The sequence below is a fragment of the Propithecus coquereli genome, unplaced genomic scaffold (genome assembly GCF_000956105.1).
Source record: "Propithecus coquereli isolate 6110/MARCELLA unplaced genomic scaffold, Pcoq_1.0 Scaffold203, whole genome shotgun sequence".
NCBI classification, from domain to species: domain Eukaryota; kingdom Metazoa; phylum Chordata; class Mammalia; order Primates; family Indriidae; genus Propithecus; species Propithecus coquereli.
The window spans coordinates 2,392,395-2,411,967 of NW_012145301.1; the positions used below are offsets into that span (position 1 = coordinate 2,392,395).

The window sequence follows — 19,573 nt, forward strand, 5'->3', positions numbered from 1 at the left end:
TCCCGGTTTTAGAACTGTATTCTAGGTGTAAGAATATAATAACAAAGCACTCTACCATTTCCAGAAGATATTAAATTTAACGTATGTTGGAACTTTCCCATGCTTTTTCACTTTATCCCTACATAAATCTTTTTTTTTTTGATACAGAGTCTCACTCTGTTGCCTGGCCTAGAGTGCCGTGGTGTCAGCCTAGCTCACAGCAACCTCAAACTCTTGGGCTCAAGCGATCCTCCTACCTCAGCCTCCCAACTAGCTGGGACTACAGGTGCTCACCAACACACCCAGCTCATTTTTTCTATTTTTAGTTGCTTGGCTAATTTTTTTCTACTTTTTTTTAGTAGAGACAGGGTCTTGCTCTTGCTCAGGCTGGTCTCCGAACTCCTGAGCTCAAGCAATCCTCCCACCTGGGTCTCCCAGAGTGCTAAGATTACAGGTGTGAGCCACTGCACCCAGCCTATCCTCACATAAATCTTGCAGTAACTTTGAATGCCCCATAATGTAGATGAAAAAAGTCAGTTGTAAGAAGTAATTCACTTGTCCAAGATCACAAATTAGCAAATGAAAGAGGCAGGATTCCAAGCCAGGTCTTTTCAGTTCAGCATTTAAGTATCCTACACTTGCCTCACAAACAAAACCTAGAGGAGGTACTAAGTAAAGTAGATTGCATTATAGAAGTGTTAGCACATGATGTTCTCTGTGCACACTGCGTAATTCTGCAGGTGTCCAATAACCTCTGAGGGCATGCCAGATGGTAATGGTGATAGTTCTAAGTATGAGTCTACAAACATATTAGCTTGAAAAAACAGATTGGGGCTTCTCAAAGTGAGAACAAAACCACAATGATGCCCCTGATAGATAATACAGAAGACAAACTCAGAGATCAGTACCAATGGTAACAATTTCAATTTTTCCCTGTTCTTTTACCTGTTTTATGCCCACTTAATCATTCAGGTTCCTTTGGTTCCATCTTCATGGCTTACCCTACATAAACACACCTACATAGAGCAACCAGACAAAAATATACACATCTATACGTACACTTCCTCACGTACACCCTTCTATATACTGAGTCTTAATAAAGATCAACTGGGAACTATGAAGGGAGTCACAGTCCAGACATGAAAGAAAAAAAATGGAAGGAGGTATCAAACTAGAGCAATAAAAACATATTTACCTGTTTCTTCGTCTATCTTGAAAACACCAACACCAGAACCATCTCTAATGGAGTATCGGATTTCCCCATCTCTTCCTGTGTCCTCGTCATGGGCTGACACTGCCATGACTGATGAACCAAGAGGGACATCTTCTTTCACTACACCCTTTTCCACAAAGCTGGAAAACACTGGTGGGTGTAAGTTCTCATTCACATCGATCACCTCAACTTCTACGTAGCAAGTAGAAGACAGAGAAATTGGCTTCCCTTTGTCTTTGGCCCTCACGGTGAGATTATACACTTGCTTCTTCTCAAAGTCCAACTGCTGTACAATCCTAACTGCTCCACTGAGCTTATCCACATCGAAGTTTCCTTCTCCATGGTCCATAAGACTGTACCTCACCTGACCAGACTGACCTAAATCAGGATCATGGGCCTCTAACCACATGATTATGGTTCCTTCTGGAAGATCCTCTCGAACTTTCACACGGTAATTAGGTGGAATAAACTTAGGTGGGTTGTCATTAACATCTTCTAGCGATACTTTCAAAAGTACAGTAGAAAACAACGGAGGCTCTTCCCTGGCTTGGTCCCTAGCTTCGATCTTTAAGTAGTGCACATGGTGAACTTCACGATCCAGAGGGTGCATAACTTTAACAAGACCAGTCACACTGTCAATTGAAAACTTATCTGTGTCTGTAAGGATGGAGTATGTCACGTGTCCATTGGGCCCTAGATCTTTATCTGTAGCTTCAACCTGGATGATTTCACTATTTATCTCCTTGTCTTCACTCACTTCGACAAAATAGCTCTCCTGTAAAAACTCTGGTGGGTTATCATTGGCATCCAGGACTACAACATCTAGAAGTTGCCAAGTGGCCTTCTGGGGTATCCCAAGGTCATATACAGTAATATTCAGAGTATATTTGTCTGTTGTCTCACGGTCAAGTGGAGATAAAATTTTTAGCATTCCTGTTTCCATGTCAATAACGAAGCAACTATCCTCATTTCCTCCAGAAATAGCATAGACCAGTTTTCCATTGAAGCCAGTGTCAAGGTCAGTAGCATTCATGAAAATTATACTGGAACCCACAGGATGGTTTTCCTTTACCTCAATACCAGTCGGAAGAGTACTTCTAAACAGTGGTGCATGAGCATTGACAGAGTGAGAATCAAAGAAAATATCCTCAACTTCTCCCTGACTGTGTAACTTATTGGCCTGCAGGAGCTTCTCTGCCAGCATTTTGGCAACACCGGTCTCCTCACACTGCAAGTTGACCAGCTTGTGACTGGCAGCCACAGTTATGTTGATATATAACGGTGTGGCAAAATTTTCTCCATCTGTAGCTGTAATTCTCAGACTGTGAAAAGACACCTTTGAGCCTAAGCCATCCATTAGTGACTGCTTTAATGACAACACCCCGGAGTTAGGGTTTAAGCTAAACAAATCTAGTTCATTTCCAGCTTCAATCTGGTATCTCACCAACTGAAGTTCATCAGCATCAATAGCAGAAACAGTAGTTATTTGCTCTCCCACACCTAGATCCCTGGGAATTGTTCCTTCACAATTTATCTTCTCAAACAAGGGTGTGTTGTCATTCAAGTTATTGAGAGTAATTGTAGCGAGGACTTCAACTTCCCGGCGGTATGGCAAGCCCCAGTCTGATGCGCGAATCCTTAGAGTATAAACCCGTGGCATCAATTCATAGTCCAAGTTTTCTGAAGTACTCACAGCACCAGTGAAATGGTCAATCACAAATGGCACATGATTTAAATTTGCAATACTGTATGTCACGTACCCATTCTCCCCCTCATCTGGGTCTACAGCACTCACACTCATGACAGTAGTACCAATGGGCACATTCTCATCAAAGGAGGCTTTGTATGCTGTCTGTGCAAATTCAGGGGGATTGCTATTTGTACCTAAGATTTTAACCAAGACCTTGGTGGAGGCTTTTCTGTCACTCGTCGTTACTTCAAGTTCAAAATGGGATGCCTGCTGTCTTTTAATTGGTTCTAAAATGGAAATGAGACCAGTGTTGTAATTTAAACTGAATTTAGCTTTTCCAGGTGTACTTTTAAAAACATACCTCAAGTGGGAGTAACTAGGAATGGCTTTTACCATGACCACAGGTGTGTTGGGAGGAGCAAATTCACTTATTTCAGCTCTGTAAACATCCTTTTCAAACTTGACTGGCCCGGCTTTGAACTGTGGAGAGGTCACATGAATTACTTTTACTGAAGAGAACTGGGGAGGAGTTCCTTTATCCTTAGCCTGTAGTGTCAGATTGTAGCCAAAAGGATGACTGTCCCAATCAATGCCACCAATGGCTTTGACTTTATATTCTTTACTCCCTGGGAAGGACCTCACTGTTCTAAACTGTTGAAGAAGGTCACCTGCCACAATGCTTAAAGAAGCTATTTCCCCATTGGCACCCTGATCACAGTCATCCACCGTCACGATTGCATATGTCGGGTCCTTGTCCAGTTCTGATGGTGATAATGTCACTGCTGTTATCACAGGAGCACACTCATTGGCCTGTTCCACATGGACTGTTAGCTTGGCCATGCTGCTGATACCACTGCTACCATACAATTTCATTCCACGGTCCACAGCAAGGATTTCCATCTCATAGAGATTGGTCTCTATGTAATCAAGTTTACCAGTTAAAACTATCACACCACTGGTTGGATGAATAGCAAACATATCAGTTCGGTCTTTAAAACTGTAGTAAAATTCTCCGTTGGTTCCTATGTCCGCATCTGTGGCGCTGACTCTTGCAATGCTGGTCCTTATGGCCGTGTTCTCAGGTAAAGAAATACTGTACGAGGTGGGTGAGAATAATGGTCTCAAGTCATTTGTATCCAGCACTTGCACCCTGACCTTTGTTCGGGCTTCAGCATTAGTATTTTTTTCAACTGCTTTCACTACCAATGTGTAATGGTCTTTCACTTCTCTATTAAGAATAGCTGTATTTCCTCCTTTGGTCCTTATTCTTAGAAAGCAAAAGTCCCCAAGAATGTACTCTTCAGCTTTGAACAGGTTTTCATTGTCTCCTGAGACAATTTTGTACCTTAATTCCCACAATGGATTGGTGATGTAGATGCCCATCTTTACAGGATGTCCAACGTAAGTTTTAGCTGCAGAGTTTTCATGCACAGTGACATTGTACTGCAAGTGTGTAAACTGTAGAGGAGTCTGTTCAAGTCTTTGGCTTCCATCACCATCTCCAAAATGTTGCAGGAGGAGGAGCAAAAGCAGAAGCAAGGCCAAATGGCTCCCCATTGCTTTACTCTCAGGAACCTGAAATAGAAAAAAGAAATAAAAAGCATTACTTTGGGAAAATAGAACAAGCAAAAAAGTGTAAATTGTTTTAAACCCTTACATTTTAATAGAGTATTTTCCATCTATATGGAGTATGAACAAATGCAATGGTTTTGGATTTCCACCCCCCACCCATTTCCAATATAAGTATTAACACTCTCCTAACATGTCCAGCATTACTAAATTTTTTTGTTTGTTTGTTTTTGTTTTTGAGACAGAGTCTCGCTCTGTTGCCTGGGCTAGAGTGCCGTGGCGTCAGCCTAGCTCACAGCAACCTCAAACTCCTGGTTCAAGAGCTCAAGGGATCCTCCTGCCTCAGCCTCCCGAGTAGCTGGGACTACAGGCATGTGCCACCACACCCGGCTAATTTTTTTCTATTTTTAGTAGAGATGGGGTTTCGTTCTTGCTCAGGCTGGTCTTGAACCACTGACCTCAAGCAATCCTCCCACCTCAGCCTCTCAGAGTGCTAGGATTATAGGCATGAGCCACCACACCCAGCCTTAGCATTACTAAATTTAACAAAAATTTTTTTTTTCATATTTGAATGACCCAAATCATAATGAACATCAAATGAAAGATTACTAACTGTAACAACTAAATTGTATTCTTATACTTAAATCTTTAAAATAAATACAAGCAAATGTTTAAAAGGTAATGATTATTGTTTACGTTTACTACATACAATGAATTAAATGCTCTAAAGCTTGCAAACTTCATGCTACAACAGTAATGTGAGCACACAAAGCTTCTAACAACTAATTTAGGGGGAAAAAAACCCAACAGTGGTTTTATATGACCTCCCATAATGGCAGCTTATCTCGTTTCAAAATTTAACCTGAAATTATATCATTTCTTTATAAGAATGAATAAGTTCACTCCTTATATAAGGGTTTACTGTCTCATTTAGCACTATATAACTATTTAAAGGTGTTAAAATAATTATATCATCAGTTTGATAATGCTAACATAAAAAAAAGGGCAGCTTACAAAAAAACCCCTGGAATTCAGCAGCTTGATGTCAAACAGAGTTTTTACTCCCTAAGTCAGGGAAGCAAATCTCACCAACTATATCACTGTTTTATCACCACTGCTGTCAACAACCAGTTGTCAGGAGTGTCTACTATCTTCAGGGCACGAACAACCTGTTACCCAGGGGCCCTCCATTAGAAGACGGGGCACACACACAAAAGCTAAATCACCTAAGCTAACACACTCACGGGGTCAAATCAATGGGGCAAGGGAGCAGACCCTGCAGGAGAGTCAGAGGGTAATTCAGGAAGGAAAGAGGGAAATTAAAGAAATGAAGAAAGGGGTGCCTTCACAAATGAGAAGCTGGGCGAAGTCCACTGGGCTGAGGTCTGGCCAGGACAGTTATTTTCAGATCAACCGTTCCCCTATGCCAACAAATTCATCTTGTAAATCAATGTAGCTTCAGAAACCCCCTACCACTGTCAGTAAGGGACAGTACTGTAATCCTGCAAAGTAATTCTCAAATTAATATTCACAGAATGTGAATGCTACCAGAGGTGAAAGAACAGCAGACTGGAGGACTGGTTGGACAGCCCAGTTGAAATTAGTATGGCGACAACAATTTACAGAATCTTAGCTACCGCCAACTTTGCCCCATCAGTCATTTCCTTAGGGAAAAAAAAAAGACCTGATATGCTTAAAGCAATTAGAAGCTTAACTGATACTGAATCATGTTCAAGTTGAGCATCCTAACTTGTTCTTTAGCTATCATGCCTTCAACTCTGCAGATAAAGTCAGGAAATTAGATAGATTTTTGCCCTCTAGGAGAACAATTACCATTTAAAATAAGGAAACAATATTCTCCCAACACTATCTCTTTAGATATCTCAATTTGGTCAAAAGTTTCAATACTCAGGGAAATTTGAATAGGATGAAATGATCTAGTAATTTTATCGAAACAAGTGAAAAGTTCAATATAATTCAACCTAGTAGGTATTGAGGACCTGCTATCAGACAGCACCTTCAGTGGAATTAAAGACTATAAAAGACAAAGATCTCAATCCCAAGGCACTTATAAACTAGGAATAAAACTAGTATATAAAAAAATGTTTTGAAGAACAGTTAAAAAGGTGTTCAACAAGCACTGTCTTCTGTTTTAGGAGATATATTATGCTTTAGGAGACATTATTACTGTTAACCCACTTTATAATAAAGTATTATACCAGGATTATATTGCAAGCATTTAAAATATTTTTGCTTAATTCTAAATATAAAATATTATGCAGACATTAAAAAGAATAACGTAGCACTCTACATGGATACATAAAGATGTTCAGATACATTAACTGGAAAAACTAAGCTGATCCCATTTATGTTTGTTTTAAAAAGGAGAGAAGGGGTAGATAAATCATCCTCTTCATTATTTAATTCCTTCAACAAATATTTAATGAGTACCTACTATGTACCAGGTGCAGTTCTAGATGCTGGGGATTCCGAAGTGAACCTAATTGCCAACAAATCCTGATGGAGGACACATGTCCTGATGAGAGACAAACAAGTACACAGAGTACATCAGATGCTAATGATTAAGTACTAATGATAAAAAACAAAGCACAAGAAAGACTGAGGACAGGAGCCTGAAGGAGAGAGAACCCTAAATTCAAAAGGGCTAGGGTTTCTCACTTCAGCACTACTGGCATTTTGGGTAGATATAACTCTCAGATTCTCTGGGGCACTGTAGGATATTCAGCATTCTTCCTGTTCTGCACCCATTAAAAACCTGTAGCATTCCCCATCCTCCCCAACTGTGACAACTAAAAATGTCTTGAGACATTCATTGCCAACTGTGCTCCAGGGCTCAAAGTTACCCCCAGTAGAGAAACACCAGGTTAGAGAAACAAGAAAGAAACCCTGTGTCGTGTCTCCTTAGGCTCCTCCAGAAGGTGAGTTTCTCAGATTTTCCTTGTTTTTAATGACCTTGAGACAATTTTGAGGAGTACTCGTCAGGTATTTTGTAGAATGCCTTTCAGGGAAAATGTTCCTCAATTGGAATTTGATGTTTTCTTAGAATTAGGCTGGGGCTGTGTTTGGGGGAGGAAGACCACAGAGATGAAGTGTCATTTTCATCACATGACTTATCGATGTTGATACGGACCTCATTCCCAGGACTGAGGTAGGGTCTGCCAGGTCTCTCCACGGCAACGTTGCTTCTCTTCCCTGCCCTACACACCCTTTCTGTACTCTTTACAAGGAAGTCACTACATGCAGCCCCACACTTAAGGGGTGGAGAGTTATGTTCCCCAAATCATTTAAGTTCTTCCATAATGTTGATTTGTCTATTCTCCCCCATTTATATATTTATCCCATCATTTTTTTAAAGATCAGTATGGACTCATAAATGCATGCTGATTTTAGGACTCTGGAGTTTACTACAAACCAATGAGAAATGACCAGAGGATTTTGAAGAGCAGTGAGATGATCTAATCTGGAGTGAAAAAGGGTCACTCTGACATCTGGTGTTGAGAAATGCAAGGGCAAAAGTGGGAGGGAAACCTGACCAGTTAGGGGATACTGTAATAATACAGGAGAGACAGTGGATTGTCCTAAAAATGGAAATGGTAGAGGTGGGAGAAGTGGTCAAATTGTGGATCTATTTCAGGATTTGCTGATGCATCAGAGGGGCGATGGGAGGGAAAGAGAGAGCAGAATCAAAGAAGGTTCCAAGGACCAAGAGAACAAGGGGCCAGGGACTGAGAGGGAAGACTGAAAGAGGAATAGGTTTTTGGGAGTCAGATCAGGAGTTCAGTTTTAACAAGATAAATTGGAAATGCCCATGGGTTACCCAAGCAAAGATTCTGAGTGGGCAGTCCGATGTGTGGGAGAGGTCCAGCCTGGAGATATAAATTTGAGAGCTGTCAGAACATGGAATATGTTGTTAAAAATCACAAAACTGAATAAGATCATCAAGGAAGCAAGCACAGAGAAGAAAACCAAGAACACTGTTGCTCCCCAAGACCTGAAGTGAAGGGCAGAAATGGAAGAGGAACTGCCAAAGGAGACAGAGTAGCCACTGAAGTAGGTAAGGAAACCAAGAGTGGTATGATATGCAACAATAAGTAAATGAATCTTTTGTGTGCATAAGCCTAACATTAGAACTTAGAAATGACCCATGAATTCTGGCTGGCACCATGCTGCTGCCACCATCACTAATGAAAGGCCCTGCCCCCGCCATAACCCCCGAGATCTTAAGGAAAATGCCCAACACGTCAACCCACTATGGCTGTCCTCTCCCCATACCTTCCGGGCCACTCAGTCTGACCACAGGCCCTGCCACCACCCATCCCCTTCCACAACCCACCAGAGTTCTCACAGGACACAGCGCAGCTGGAATAAACTTTCTGGACCACATTTATAACAGAGATCTATTACAACCCTGAACTTACTCTGCAAACTTGACTAACGGAATGCCAATGTAATTAGAATAAATTATTAAATGCAATTCTTTTGATCAGCAAAGAAAGTATATTTTGGGGGAGATATTTTTAACCCTACAGTAATATAACCAAGAGCCATGAACTCAGGTTTCACTGTAAAATGCCCTGATCAAAACGATGGCTGGGACTCTATGCAAACCAGTAAGGCTGAAGGGGAGAAAAGATACTGACACCATTTCATCTAAAAAGGACATTATTACCTAGACGTCACGCTTATGAACATTAAACTCCAAAGACCATCTTAGCCAAGGGCTATACTTTGATATTTAGAAGGTGATCACACTATTTGAACTCACAGTAATTTAGGATTTCTAAAATGTGTTTTAGGAATCGAAAACAAAGAGTGTTTACTTAGTTCAATCTTTAGGGAAAAGAACTCTGGGTCCAAAGCTTAAATAGTTTTTGCATAATCTATCTGAAAATCCATAAATACAGGAGAAAAATAATTTTTCTAGTAAAAATCAGATATTAATATCCTCATATTTCTTCATTAGGGAGACATTCATGTCAAATGCTTCAATCAATTACTATGCACATTCTCCTGTGCTGAGAACATAACTGCATATATTCAAGCAGTTAGATCTCAAGCTTACGTTTTAGAGGTATTTCATACGCCGCAGAGACAGGACATGAGGTAGGACACGGCATTATCCAATGCATAAATTCTGTTAAAGGTGGTATTATTTATTATTGAGAGGTCACAGTTCTTACATGCACAAGAAGTCATTCCAGCCCTCTACATAACAGGAAAACATTATTAAACTTTTCGTTCCACATATTGATAAAAATATACAAAAACATTAAAGTACTTTATGTCCTCCCCATTGTGCTCTCCCACACACTCTCATTTTCTATCAACAGTGGTGAGAGCATCACTAAAATTTAACTTGTTATTGAAATTTAGAGCTTAATGTTCAGTTTAGTGTCACATTGTTAGAGTATTTTTACAGATTTCTAAATTACAAGGACATTTTCAAAGCAATGTCACGAAGTTGTCAAAAAAAGAGAATATGAAGTGTCAATGACTCCCGTTTTTAAAAAGTATTATGTATTAAATGTTTAATAATTTCTAAAATCATTAAATAAGAGCAAAAAAATTACTGTATCTTAGTAAGAAAGCCTGTTTTTACTTAGCTATAATGAATTCAGAGCTTCCAGATAACATTTATAAAAAACACACACACACACACACAAAAAAACTCCATTTTTCTAGTAGATTACAATAGCCATGGACAGTACTTTTAAAAGAGTTTTCATTTTTACACTGGAAAACCAATGAGTAGATCCTGTTTATTTTCTGGGTGCACACTAATTCTTTTTAAACCATCTTAATACGATTTTCAGCATAAATGGTGGGGGTACTGTGAGGCCTCAAAACTGAGCTGCGGCCTCAGGCTTGGTATAGATCATTTAATTACTTCTGGTAACCCCATGCATATGTTGTTAGCTTTGATCAGGGCAGCTGTAAGTGTGACAACTCCAGCAAGACTTAATTTAAATATAGCCTTCACATGATCAACAATTGATTCCAATTTAACTCCAAGAATGGTCTTTACCGATAGTGACAATGCAGAACTTACAAATCTGACTTTTTCAGAACTTAAAACTTCAGCACTGATATGATTTAATCAATCCAAAATAAATTCTTAAAAGTGTTCTCAGCCTTGAGAAAGATAAACAGATATCCTAATTTTTAAATAGCCTCTATATAAAATCTACTAATTTACATGAACCTATAAAACATGTCTGTAGGCATTATGGAGATGACAGCTTCTAGTTGCTCTGTGTTGTTGGGACCTAAAAGACAAGACAGGTGAACAAGGTCTGCGTGTCTGTTTCTGGCTGGGCCAGGCATTCTTGTGCTATTCCTCCCTTCCCTTCTCTTCACAGAGACAGGACCCTTCTACATTACTTATCCTCCAGCCACTTTCTCCTCCTCCACATTCCAGGGCAAACTTTGCCCAGAGAAAAGCTCAATAAACCAACTGTTTAACTCTTGTGATTTAGGATCATCTCACCTAATGTATTTTTCTCTGCACACAGAAATAATTTAAGTGGTGTTTTGGCAGGGCAGCCGATAATTAACACTGGCCACTTCTTCCACTCTCAAATTAGTAAGGTTTTATTATGAATCAAATTATGTTCCCTGTGTATTTAGGTGCACATCCAGGCACCCCACCGAAGGACGGACCAGGAATGTGCACGTGCCCTATACAGCAAGAAAACGGAAGTCCTCAGGGACAAAGTCCCTCATCTTCTCGCCTCTCCTTAAAATGTTCTCTTCACCTGTTGTTCACACCTCAGAAGAGACACCACCCATCCTAGCTACAAATAAAGACACTCCTGATGCCATAACATCCTGTCCCTTCTATGGCTCTTCTCTCCGGAATTCTCTCTCCCAGTCTAACGTCCTCAACACCCCTTCATTACCAACCCCCTTTGCTGAGTCTCCACACACAGGGTCTTTCCTACCTAAAAACAAACCTCACTCAAACATTCACTTCCTTCACATTAACACTCTATCTCTTTCTTTCTTACGCTGACAAAAAACTCAAAAAGAGTAGTTTCTCAGCACCACCCTGACTTCCTTAGAACTCCCTCTCCTCTAAACGCTGCTGCACACGGGTCCTGCAGCTCCTTCCTGGCAGCACACACAGCTTCTTCCATCACAAGCTAACGTCAAGTGACCTTTTCTCAGTGCTCATCCTCCTTGACTTAAATGTCGCATTTGACACTACTCACTCCCCTCCCCAACACCCTAGTGTCCTTCATATGGTCACAGACTGCCTAAAAACAGAGGCAATCCATCATATGCAAAAAATGAATAACAGGACATTTTCCTGATTCCCTTCAATACTTTTTTATATTCCACACTGACTCTTCCACCTTAAAGTCTGGCATTACAAACTTGTCTTCCAACTCTTTCTATACATGCATTTATTACTTAAAGATCTCATCCACTCTGCCTCAATCATGAAGGATTACCGTCAAATCCCAAACTCCAGCCTAACATCTCTCAAGTGCCTTGAACACTCCCCCTGAAATACCATCAGACCTAAGTTATATAGCCAGCCCTCTGTATCTCTGTATCCACATCCACGGATTCAACCAACTAAGGATTAAAAAAAAAAAAAACCACAACTTAAATAATTTTTTTTAAAAATACAGTATAACAACTATTTACACAGCATTTACACTGTAGTAAGTAGTGTAAGTAATCTAGAGGTGATTTAAAATATATGGGAAGATATGTGTAGGTTACATGCAAGTACTACTCCATTTCGTATGAGGGACTTGAGCATCCTTGACTTTGGTATCATAGGGAGTCCTGGAACCAAGCCCCTCCGATATCGAGGGACAACCGATTAGACTCTTCATCCATTCCTCACTACAAAATAACAGCTCTTCCAGTATATTTTCCAATTTCAGTGAAGTTTCACCACTTCCCAAATCACCCAAGTTTGCAAACTAAGAAACAAAAAAGGAAATGTGAATCATCAAATCTGGGACCTAGCCCCAGCTTTGTCACTATTCAACTGCGTGAATTCAAGGAAGCTGCTTAATCCTTTGGACTCCATTTCTCTCTCTTAAATTCAGGATTTCCACAATCTTTTATTCCTACCTACCAAACCTCCATTTCTTGAAAGTTATCTAGACTTGACATTTTTATTCTCAATTTCACAAAATGCTTCCTTTTCCATTTCTGCTACCACCTAGTTCACATGTGTATTCGTTCAGGCACAGTATTTCAATTGTCTTTTGGTATTCCTACTTTCTGGATCCCATTCTATTTAGCCTATTCAAACCTTTTTGTGACATTATTCCCTAGCTCGAAAATATTCACTATTTTCCCTATGCCTGCTGAGTATATATACTCTTCTTAGCCTTGTATTAAAGATCTTCAATAATCTGACCTCTACCTCTCCCTAATCTAATTTCCCAATATTACTTTCTACTTCAAACCAAAAAGGTGTACTTCCCACAGGCTTACAAGTCCAGCAACCAAGCTGTCTTAAGTCAATAACACCACCTGCTGGTCAGGCTCCACATCTTCCCTTCTGACAGACAATGCAAACATTACTATTTTATTTTTTACTGCCTTCCACTCCTCACATCCAGCTTATTTATTTTTACCTTTTTCTTCACCATTTCCTTCTTCTCCTCTATCCTTAATCCCTGCCCATAAAAAATCATCCTCCCCAGTTTATAGGCCAACTGAAGTCATAGTCATAGGATGAATGTCTATATTCTACACCTAGAAAAAAAGAACAGCATGGATGACAAACCAACAAACCCTTTTCCTAAAGACAACATGGTACGCTTAGGTCTCCAGACTCTTCTATTCTTCATACCACAATTAAGCCAAACTATGGTTTCTATAATTTGCTTTGCACATGTTATATTCCCTCTCCTTGAATTATTCCCTCTTGATTCACTCTTTCCTCCGAACTCACCCTATCCTAAACCCACCAACCCCAAATCCCCCAGCTCACTGAGGTGCTATGATGGACTACCTTGACCCTAATGGATCTCTTAGCACACTGCACTGTAACTGTTCACTTGTTCTTCTCCCTCATTAGACTGTAAGCTCCTTTAGGACAAGAAACATGATTTATTCACCAGGAGATACTGTGTCTAGCCCAATGTTTGGCAAAGAGGAGATCCACAGTTGTTGGACTGTTAAATGGACAGATGGAAGGAGGATTAAAAATAAGAACAGAAGGCAACTAGGGGAGGAGAGATAGGGAGGGAAAAACAGGAAAATAATATATCCAACCTTCTCAAATCAACAGGAAATCCAGGCACAACCCCAAGGCCAGTAACAACACTGCAAATGGCTGCCCTGTAGAGGACTCTAATTTTCAGTGGCCCAGAAAGAGGTCACCATTCACCTTAAAGCAGCTCAAAATTGGCCATAAGTGATGCCAGATCAGTGTCTGTATTGCAGATTAGTATAAAGCTCTATGCTTTAACATTCTATGAAGGACAGAGATTAAATGATGACTGATGTTCCTAAGTAGTTTACAGAAAACATTTAATTACTTCATATACTTATCTCCACATACACAACAAATTAAGCAAGAGTTTGGGTAATGTATTTAACTCTGGGACTTGCAGGAAGAGAAAGATGATTTTAAAAACTTTAAAATGTGAAACATACAAATTCCTCATCTGATTGAATATATTTTTTAAATAAAAAGTTCTTCTCAGATATAAAAGAAAATGGCAACTTTCTGATCTCAAATGACATATTATCACTCATTTCAAAAACTCCTTTGTAGTGTTTAAGGATAAACACCTGCAAATTCAACAATTATATGAGACCAAAGGATCGAGTTTGGCTTTGTCATCTGTGTAATTTGGTCGAAAGAACACTTACTACTGCAAATTCCCACTCATAAAGATTTAAACAGCACATCTAGCCTTATGGCTCCCTGCTATTAAAACAGGTCCTTTAGGCTACAAATTAGGCCACTAAGACAGCATTTAATGCAACAATAATGTCTACTTTGATTCGGTTTATTGATTCTACATAAAATCAGCCAAACTCAGGTGGGAAACAGGTGGTGGTAGAGAGTTATAACTGATTATCTCCAAGATCCTGCCCACTTCTACCATTCAAAGAAATGACTGTTCCAAAGGTGGCTCTAGACCTAAGTCTAAAGACATGCACGGGAGAAGCAGATGATTAGGGGAATGATAACAGTATGTGTTAGTTTGCACACAAGTTTTAAATAGTTTTCTGTCCATAACATGGATTTAAATGATCGGCTAACATGCTGAGAACCCAACAGGGATATTTCTAGTGACCAATTAAAAGACACAAATGAATATACAGGTGGCCAAAATGATTTCATGAAGTCCTCTCAACCTCACTTCCTTTCAGAGTGACAAAGAATTTGGCTCATTTACGAAGTTCATTTTTCAAGAAATGGGTATATAAATGCAAACTTTATTCAAATCAAACCTTACATTGAGCGTGCTGAATGCCATGTTTGGCATAACTTAGAGTTCTACCAATTGTTAAAAAAAATTACAATATTGTATTTTTACATCTTAAAGCTTAAATGGGTAACAAGGAAAGAGATAATTCTAATTGTGGAATGAGAGCTGTCCTTCTAAGATACAAACACAAAGTCAATGTCAGAATTTAACCTATATAACTGGAGACACACCTCTTCCTGAGTACCCGTAACAACTGGATGTGTTGGGTAACATAACCAAACTCATTGAGAGTAATGTGGAAAAATATCACCATTAACTAGTTTTAACACACGCAAATATCTGTTTAAACTATTGAACTCATCTCTGAATATATGAAGCATTAAGAATCTTTTGAAAAATAAATAACTGAAGGCCATTTTAAATCTTTCCTGATTTTAATAGTCACTGTAAATAACCAGTTTAAAAAAAAAAAAAACACGCCTCTATCAGGCACCAGGGAATTGCTTAACAAATGCCACTTAACGAAAGCATAGTTCAGACCCATGCAAAAAAAAAAAAACTGCATAGAAAATATTTATGAGTTTACTTTCCTAATTCATACAATTGCGTCCTTGTTTCTAAAGCCCTGCAATTCACATCAGTAGGAACAAAAAAATCTCACAGACAACAGAAAGTTGGCTCCCTACAAGAAAGCACTGAGTAAGAAAAAGCCTTGAAGAACTAGAATCTCTTTAAAAAAGAAAAAAAGAAAAAAAGACACTTACAAGTTTATCTTCTGGAGAAGACAGAAGCAACTGACAACCCGCACATTTTGCAAAGGCTCAACCCGGGAAATCTATCAATCGCACTCTTTCAATCTGCATTCAACCAGTGGCATTTCAATCTCAGGGCAGTATGGCACAAAACATCTAAGGGAACTGCCACTCCATTTCAAAGATCCCATCTTTAGGCTACCGGCTTTCCTTAATCTCACCTACACGGCGCATAAACATTTCACACGCTGGGAGAATCATCCTAGAAGCGAGAGCAGCGAAGTCGTGAGCAGGCCGGGTTCTCCGGGAGAGGAGCAAGTGGCGCGCGGAGAGTTCCGAGCTCGACGCGCCCGGAGCCCGGAGCCCGGCGGCCGCGCGGATTCCCAGCGCCCGCTCCAGGGCCCGCTAGCGGCGGCGCTCGCCGGTCATCGCCACCCCGCCCCTCGCCTCCGCGTCCGCCCCAAGCCGCCCCGCACGCGGGGCCAGGACCGAAATTCCCCAGCTGGAAGGATCAAGTCACTCCCACCTTCCAGCGAGGCTCTTTCTTCCATCCGCCCTTCGGAACACCGCGGGCAGGAGGGGCCTGAGCCGGCCGGTCCGGGGGCGGCACCCACCGCTCCGCGCTCCCGCAGCAGCAAGCTGCACGCACCCCGGGCGCGCACGGCTCCGGCCTCTCGCCAGTTCTCCCTCAAGTCCCAACTAACTTACAGCAAAGTTGCTCTTAAGTAGCGGCTGCGCTCTCGAGGCGCTCATCCCGTCACCTCAGCGCGCCCCAGAGCTGGGGCCGGCTGCACCGAGGGCTCCCCTGAGCCCGCATGTCCGCATGGCGCCCGCCGTCCCACCACCCAGCCGCCCGCGCGCCCCGCTCCCGCGGCCACCCGGCTCCTCTGGAAGCGCCACCCGGCTCCTCTGGAAGCTCCGCTCGGCACGAACGCCTCACGCTCTCGGCGCGGAGGAGATCCCTCCGCTCGAGGCCACGCCCGCCAGCGCCGGCTCTCGTTTCTCCGGCGCGGAAACTCTAGCCGACTTTCCTCGGCGGCGGGAGTGGGCGCCCCTGGGGCCCGGGACGCAGGGAGCCCCTCTCCCCTCAGAAGCCAACGCCGTGTGCGGGGAGGAGACAAGCCAGCGCCCAGAGGGTTCTTGCGACAGTCCGGGGAACAGTTTGGGGCTTGTTCTAATGCCGAGGTTACTTATGGCCAGCACACGGACGCTTGTGCAGGAAATTAATAGGGAATCTTCCCCGCTAGTAAAGGAGAAACGTTAGCTTAGCTTAAAAAAAAATAGTCAGCTGAGGCCTAATGTAAAAGCTTCCCACGCATCCCTTCAGATTTTCTAGAACCTTCAGGGAATTTCTAAATCTGCATTTGAATGCCTCGGTTCTGGGTCTGCAACTGCTTGGTGGGATAAAAATCGTTCTACAAGGTCTCAAAAAAGGATTGTAGCTGGACTGGAATGCACTTCCTTCTTCATTCAGTCCACACTAAGTCCCAGGAAAATGCAAACGCTTCCTCCGCGACCTCTGTGCAGAGAGAGGCCAGACCCCCAAACCTCCAGCTCGCGGGAAGCGAGCCCCAGCGCCGGCCTCCCTGGCGCCCAGGTCTGCGGGACAAAAGGCAGCTGTGCTGCCTGGGGAGCGTTCCCAGCCTTGAGTCCGCTCAGATGGGCCCGCGGACGGCGAGCCCAGGCTAACTACAGTTCCCCGGGGAGAAGCGGACGCCCGGCTCCGGGAACTCCCTGCCCGCGCCTGGGCGCCCGGCTGCGTCCAGGGGCCGTGCTCCCATCCCGGGCGCCCCCGAGCCTCCAGACGCCGGCCCAACGCGGCGCCGGAGCCGGAGTGCCCCGCAGCGCTGGGACGCAGCCCCCAGGAGGAAGAGGACGTGACCTCGGAAAGTTTGTGCGATTCGAACACTTTAACACTGCGAGGACAAAGAGATCCGATTTCCCTGGGCCCGGTGGAGGGAGCTTCAGGGGGAACAGACGCAGTCTAGCGTTAAGAAGAATTCCTTGGTTCAAAGTTAATGCAGTCACCTCATAAGCCATGTTAAAGAAGGTGATTGAACAAATAAAGGCGTCTAGGTATGGCTGAGAAGCAAAATAATGCCTGCAGAATGAGTGTGCGGATTCGTAGCACTATTTGCTCCACTCACTACCTAGGATACACACAAATTCTACACATCCAACAAATATAAACACCGTCATCCAAACGCTCGCTTGGCCACGGCCATGATTGCGCAAGTTGCTTCTGGAGTTACAGGTCGATGTCCTACGTGGAACACCTGGGAAGTGGGTGCCCTGATCTCCAAACTCACCCGGGTTTGCGCCCCTGGCCGCATTCTCCCGGCAAAAGCCCACCACACCGGAATGCCGGCGGTTTGCCGGGAGCGAGGGGGCGGGAGCAGCGTTAAGAAGGGGAGGGAAGAACAGGAAAAAGTGCAAAGATACCATTTCTGTAACATAGAATCACAGGATTTTTTTAAGTGGCACAAAATAATTCTGAATAAATTACCATACATGAATAATAACGCTCACTAGGACTAAAACATGTGTGGGAATCCCGATTTTCCAAGCTCACTGAGAAACCTAATTGCCTGGAAGAAGTTGCACTTCGTCGCCACAGGAACCGCCGGGAGCCGGAGATGGAGATTGCAGGCTGCGGCTGTGCCACGATTTGACTGATCCTTTAGCGCCAACAGAACGAAATGGGGATGCCTTTTTGGTTACCATCGAATTACTTTCACATGAAAGAGGAATGTGGTTCAAGTTCCACATTTGTCCTTTAATCGACCCTCCCTAACCCTGTCCCCAAAGGCTCCTGGAATTAGGGAGAAGGGGGACGGTTCCCGAAACAGAACGCTTCCCTGCAGCACAGCCTCTGCACCCAAGCTGACTTCTGGCAGTCGTATGAAGGATGGGCCAGAGTGGGTGGGCAGTGAAGGCTGGGGTGAGCACGCGCCCGCGTCCCCAGAGCGCCGGGGAAGTCCGAGTTCGCCTCCGCGCGGAGCCGGGCAAACAGCGCGCCGTGCCAGGTGCCCGGACTAGAGGGCGCTGCGCCACTGCAGATCTCGCGGTCCCCGATGCACCCTCCCTAGGCACCATTTCTATAATAAGTTACATTCAAAATAATGCACAAACGGCATCTCTTCTCAAGTTCTTTTGAACAGTTCTCTGTATTTTACGAATTCCAAAAGCTAGGCATACAGATCTTTCATTGCCGAGCTGTGCACACCCGGAGAGAGGGATGTGCAGCTCCCCGAGTGGAGAGCCTGTAGGATGCACACGCTTTCCTGGTCTCGGTTGGAGCCAAACACCCCCATGAAATTTCATTTACGTTTAAACTTAAATACAAAAAGGCATGCACTAAACAAAGAACTCACCAGTCCAGCCGAGTCTTCGATGCTCCGCTCGAAAGTCCCCGGCAGCTCAGTAATCCCCACGCGGTTTGGATGTTTGTTAAGAGCCGTGTCCGACGTCCCAACTTTGCCTCTCTCGGATCTTCAGCATATCCCCAACCGGAGTGCGATCCGCCCGTGCAGCACGGCCCCGGGTGGCCGCATCTCCGTAGGCTTCCGACTGGGGTGAAACTTGAGCCCCAAAAGGAGGCGAAAAGCGAGTGCGCGAGGGCTGGAGAGAGGGCCGCGGAGAAGCCAAGTTTGTCAGGACATGTCCAGGCGGCGAGCCGCCGAGTTGAAGAGTTGCGGCCGGTAGCTGCGGCGGATCACTGCCTCTTTGCCCCACTCCCTCCCTCTTGGAGGAGGGGGCAGGGGAGGTGACGTCAGGGCCCCGCCTCGCCCCCGGGTCCCCGGCGCAGATGGGATTCTCCGGCTGGGTCCGCCGCCGCGGCAGTCGCGGCAGCGGGCGCGGAGGCTGCCGCGGGCTCCCCTGCCGCTGCGGTCTCTCCGGCGGCAGCCGTCCCTGCGGCGAGACGTCTGCCCTC

General features: G+C 43.5%; 1 protein-coding gene across 1 annotated transcript in view; it reads right to left on the reverse strand.

Moving 5' to 3' along the window:
- The window catches only part of FAT1 (FAT atypical cadherin 1), a 127,279-nt gene extending 107,921 nt beyond the window's left edge, over positions 1–19,358 (reverse strand). The window contains exons 1-2 of the mRNA XM_012644018.1: positions 19,014–19,358; positions 1,175–4,457 (exon numbers count right to left, since the gene is read on the reverse strand). Of these exons, the coding sequence (XP_012499472.1) occupies positions 1,175–4,439 (3,265 nt within the window). The 5' untranslated portion in view covers positions 4,440–4,457; positions 19,014–19,358. The remainder of the gene's footprint in view (positions 1–1,174; positions 4,458–19,013) is intronic.
- Between the last annotated feature and the right edge of the window lie 215 nt (positions 19,359–19,573).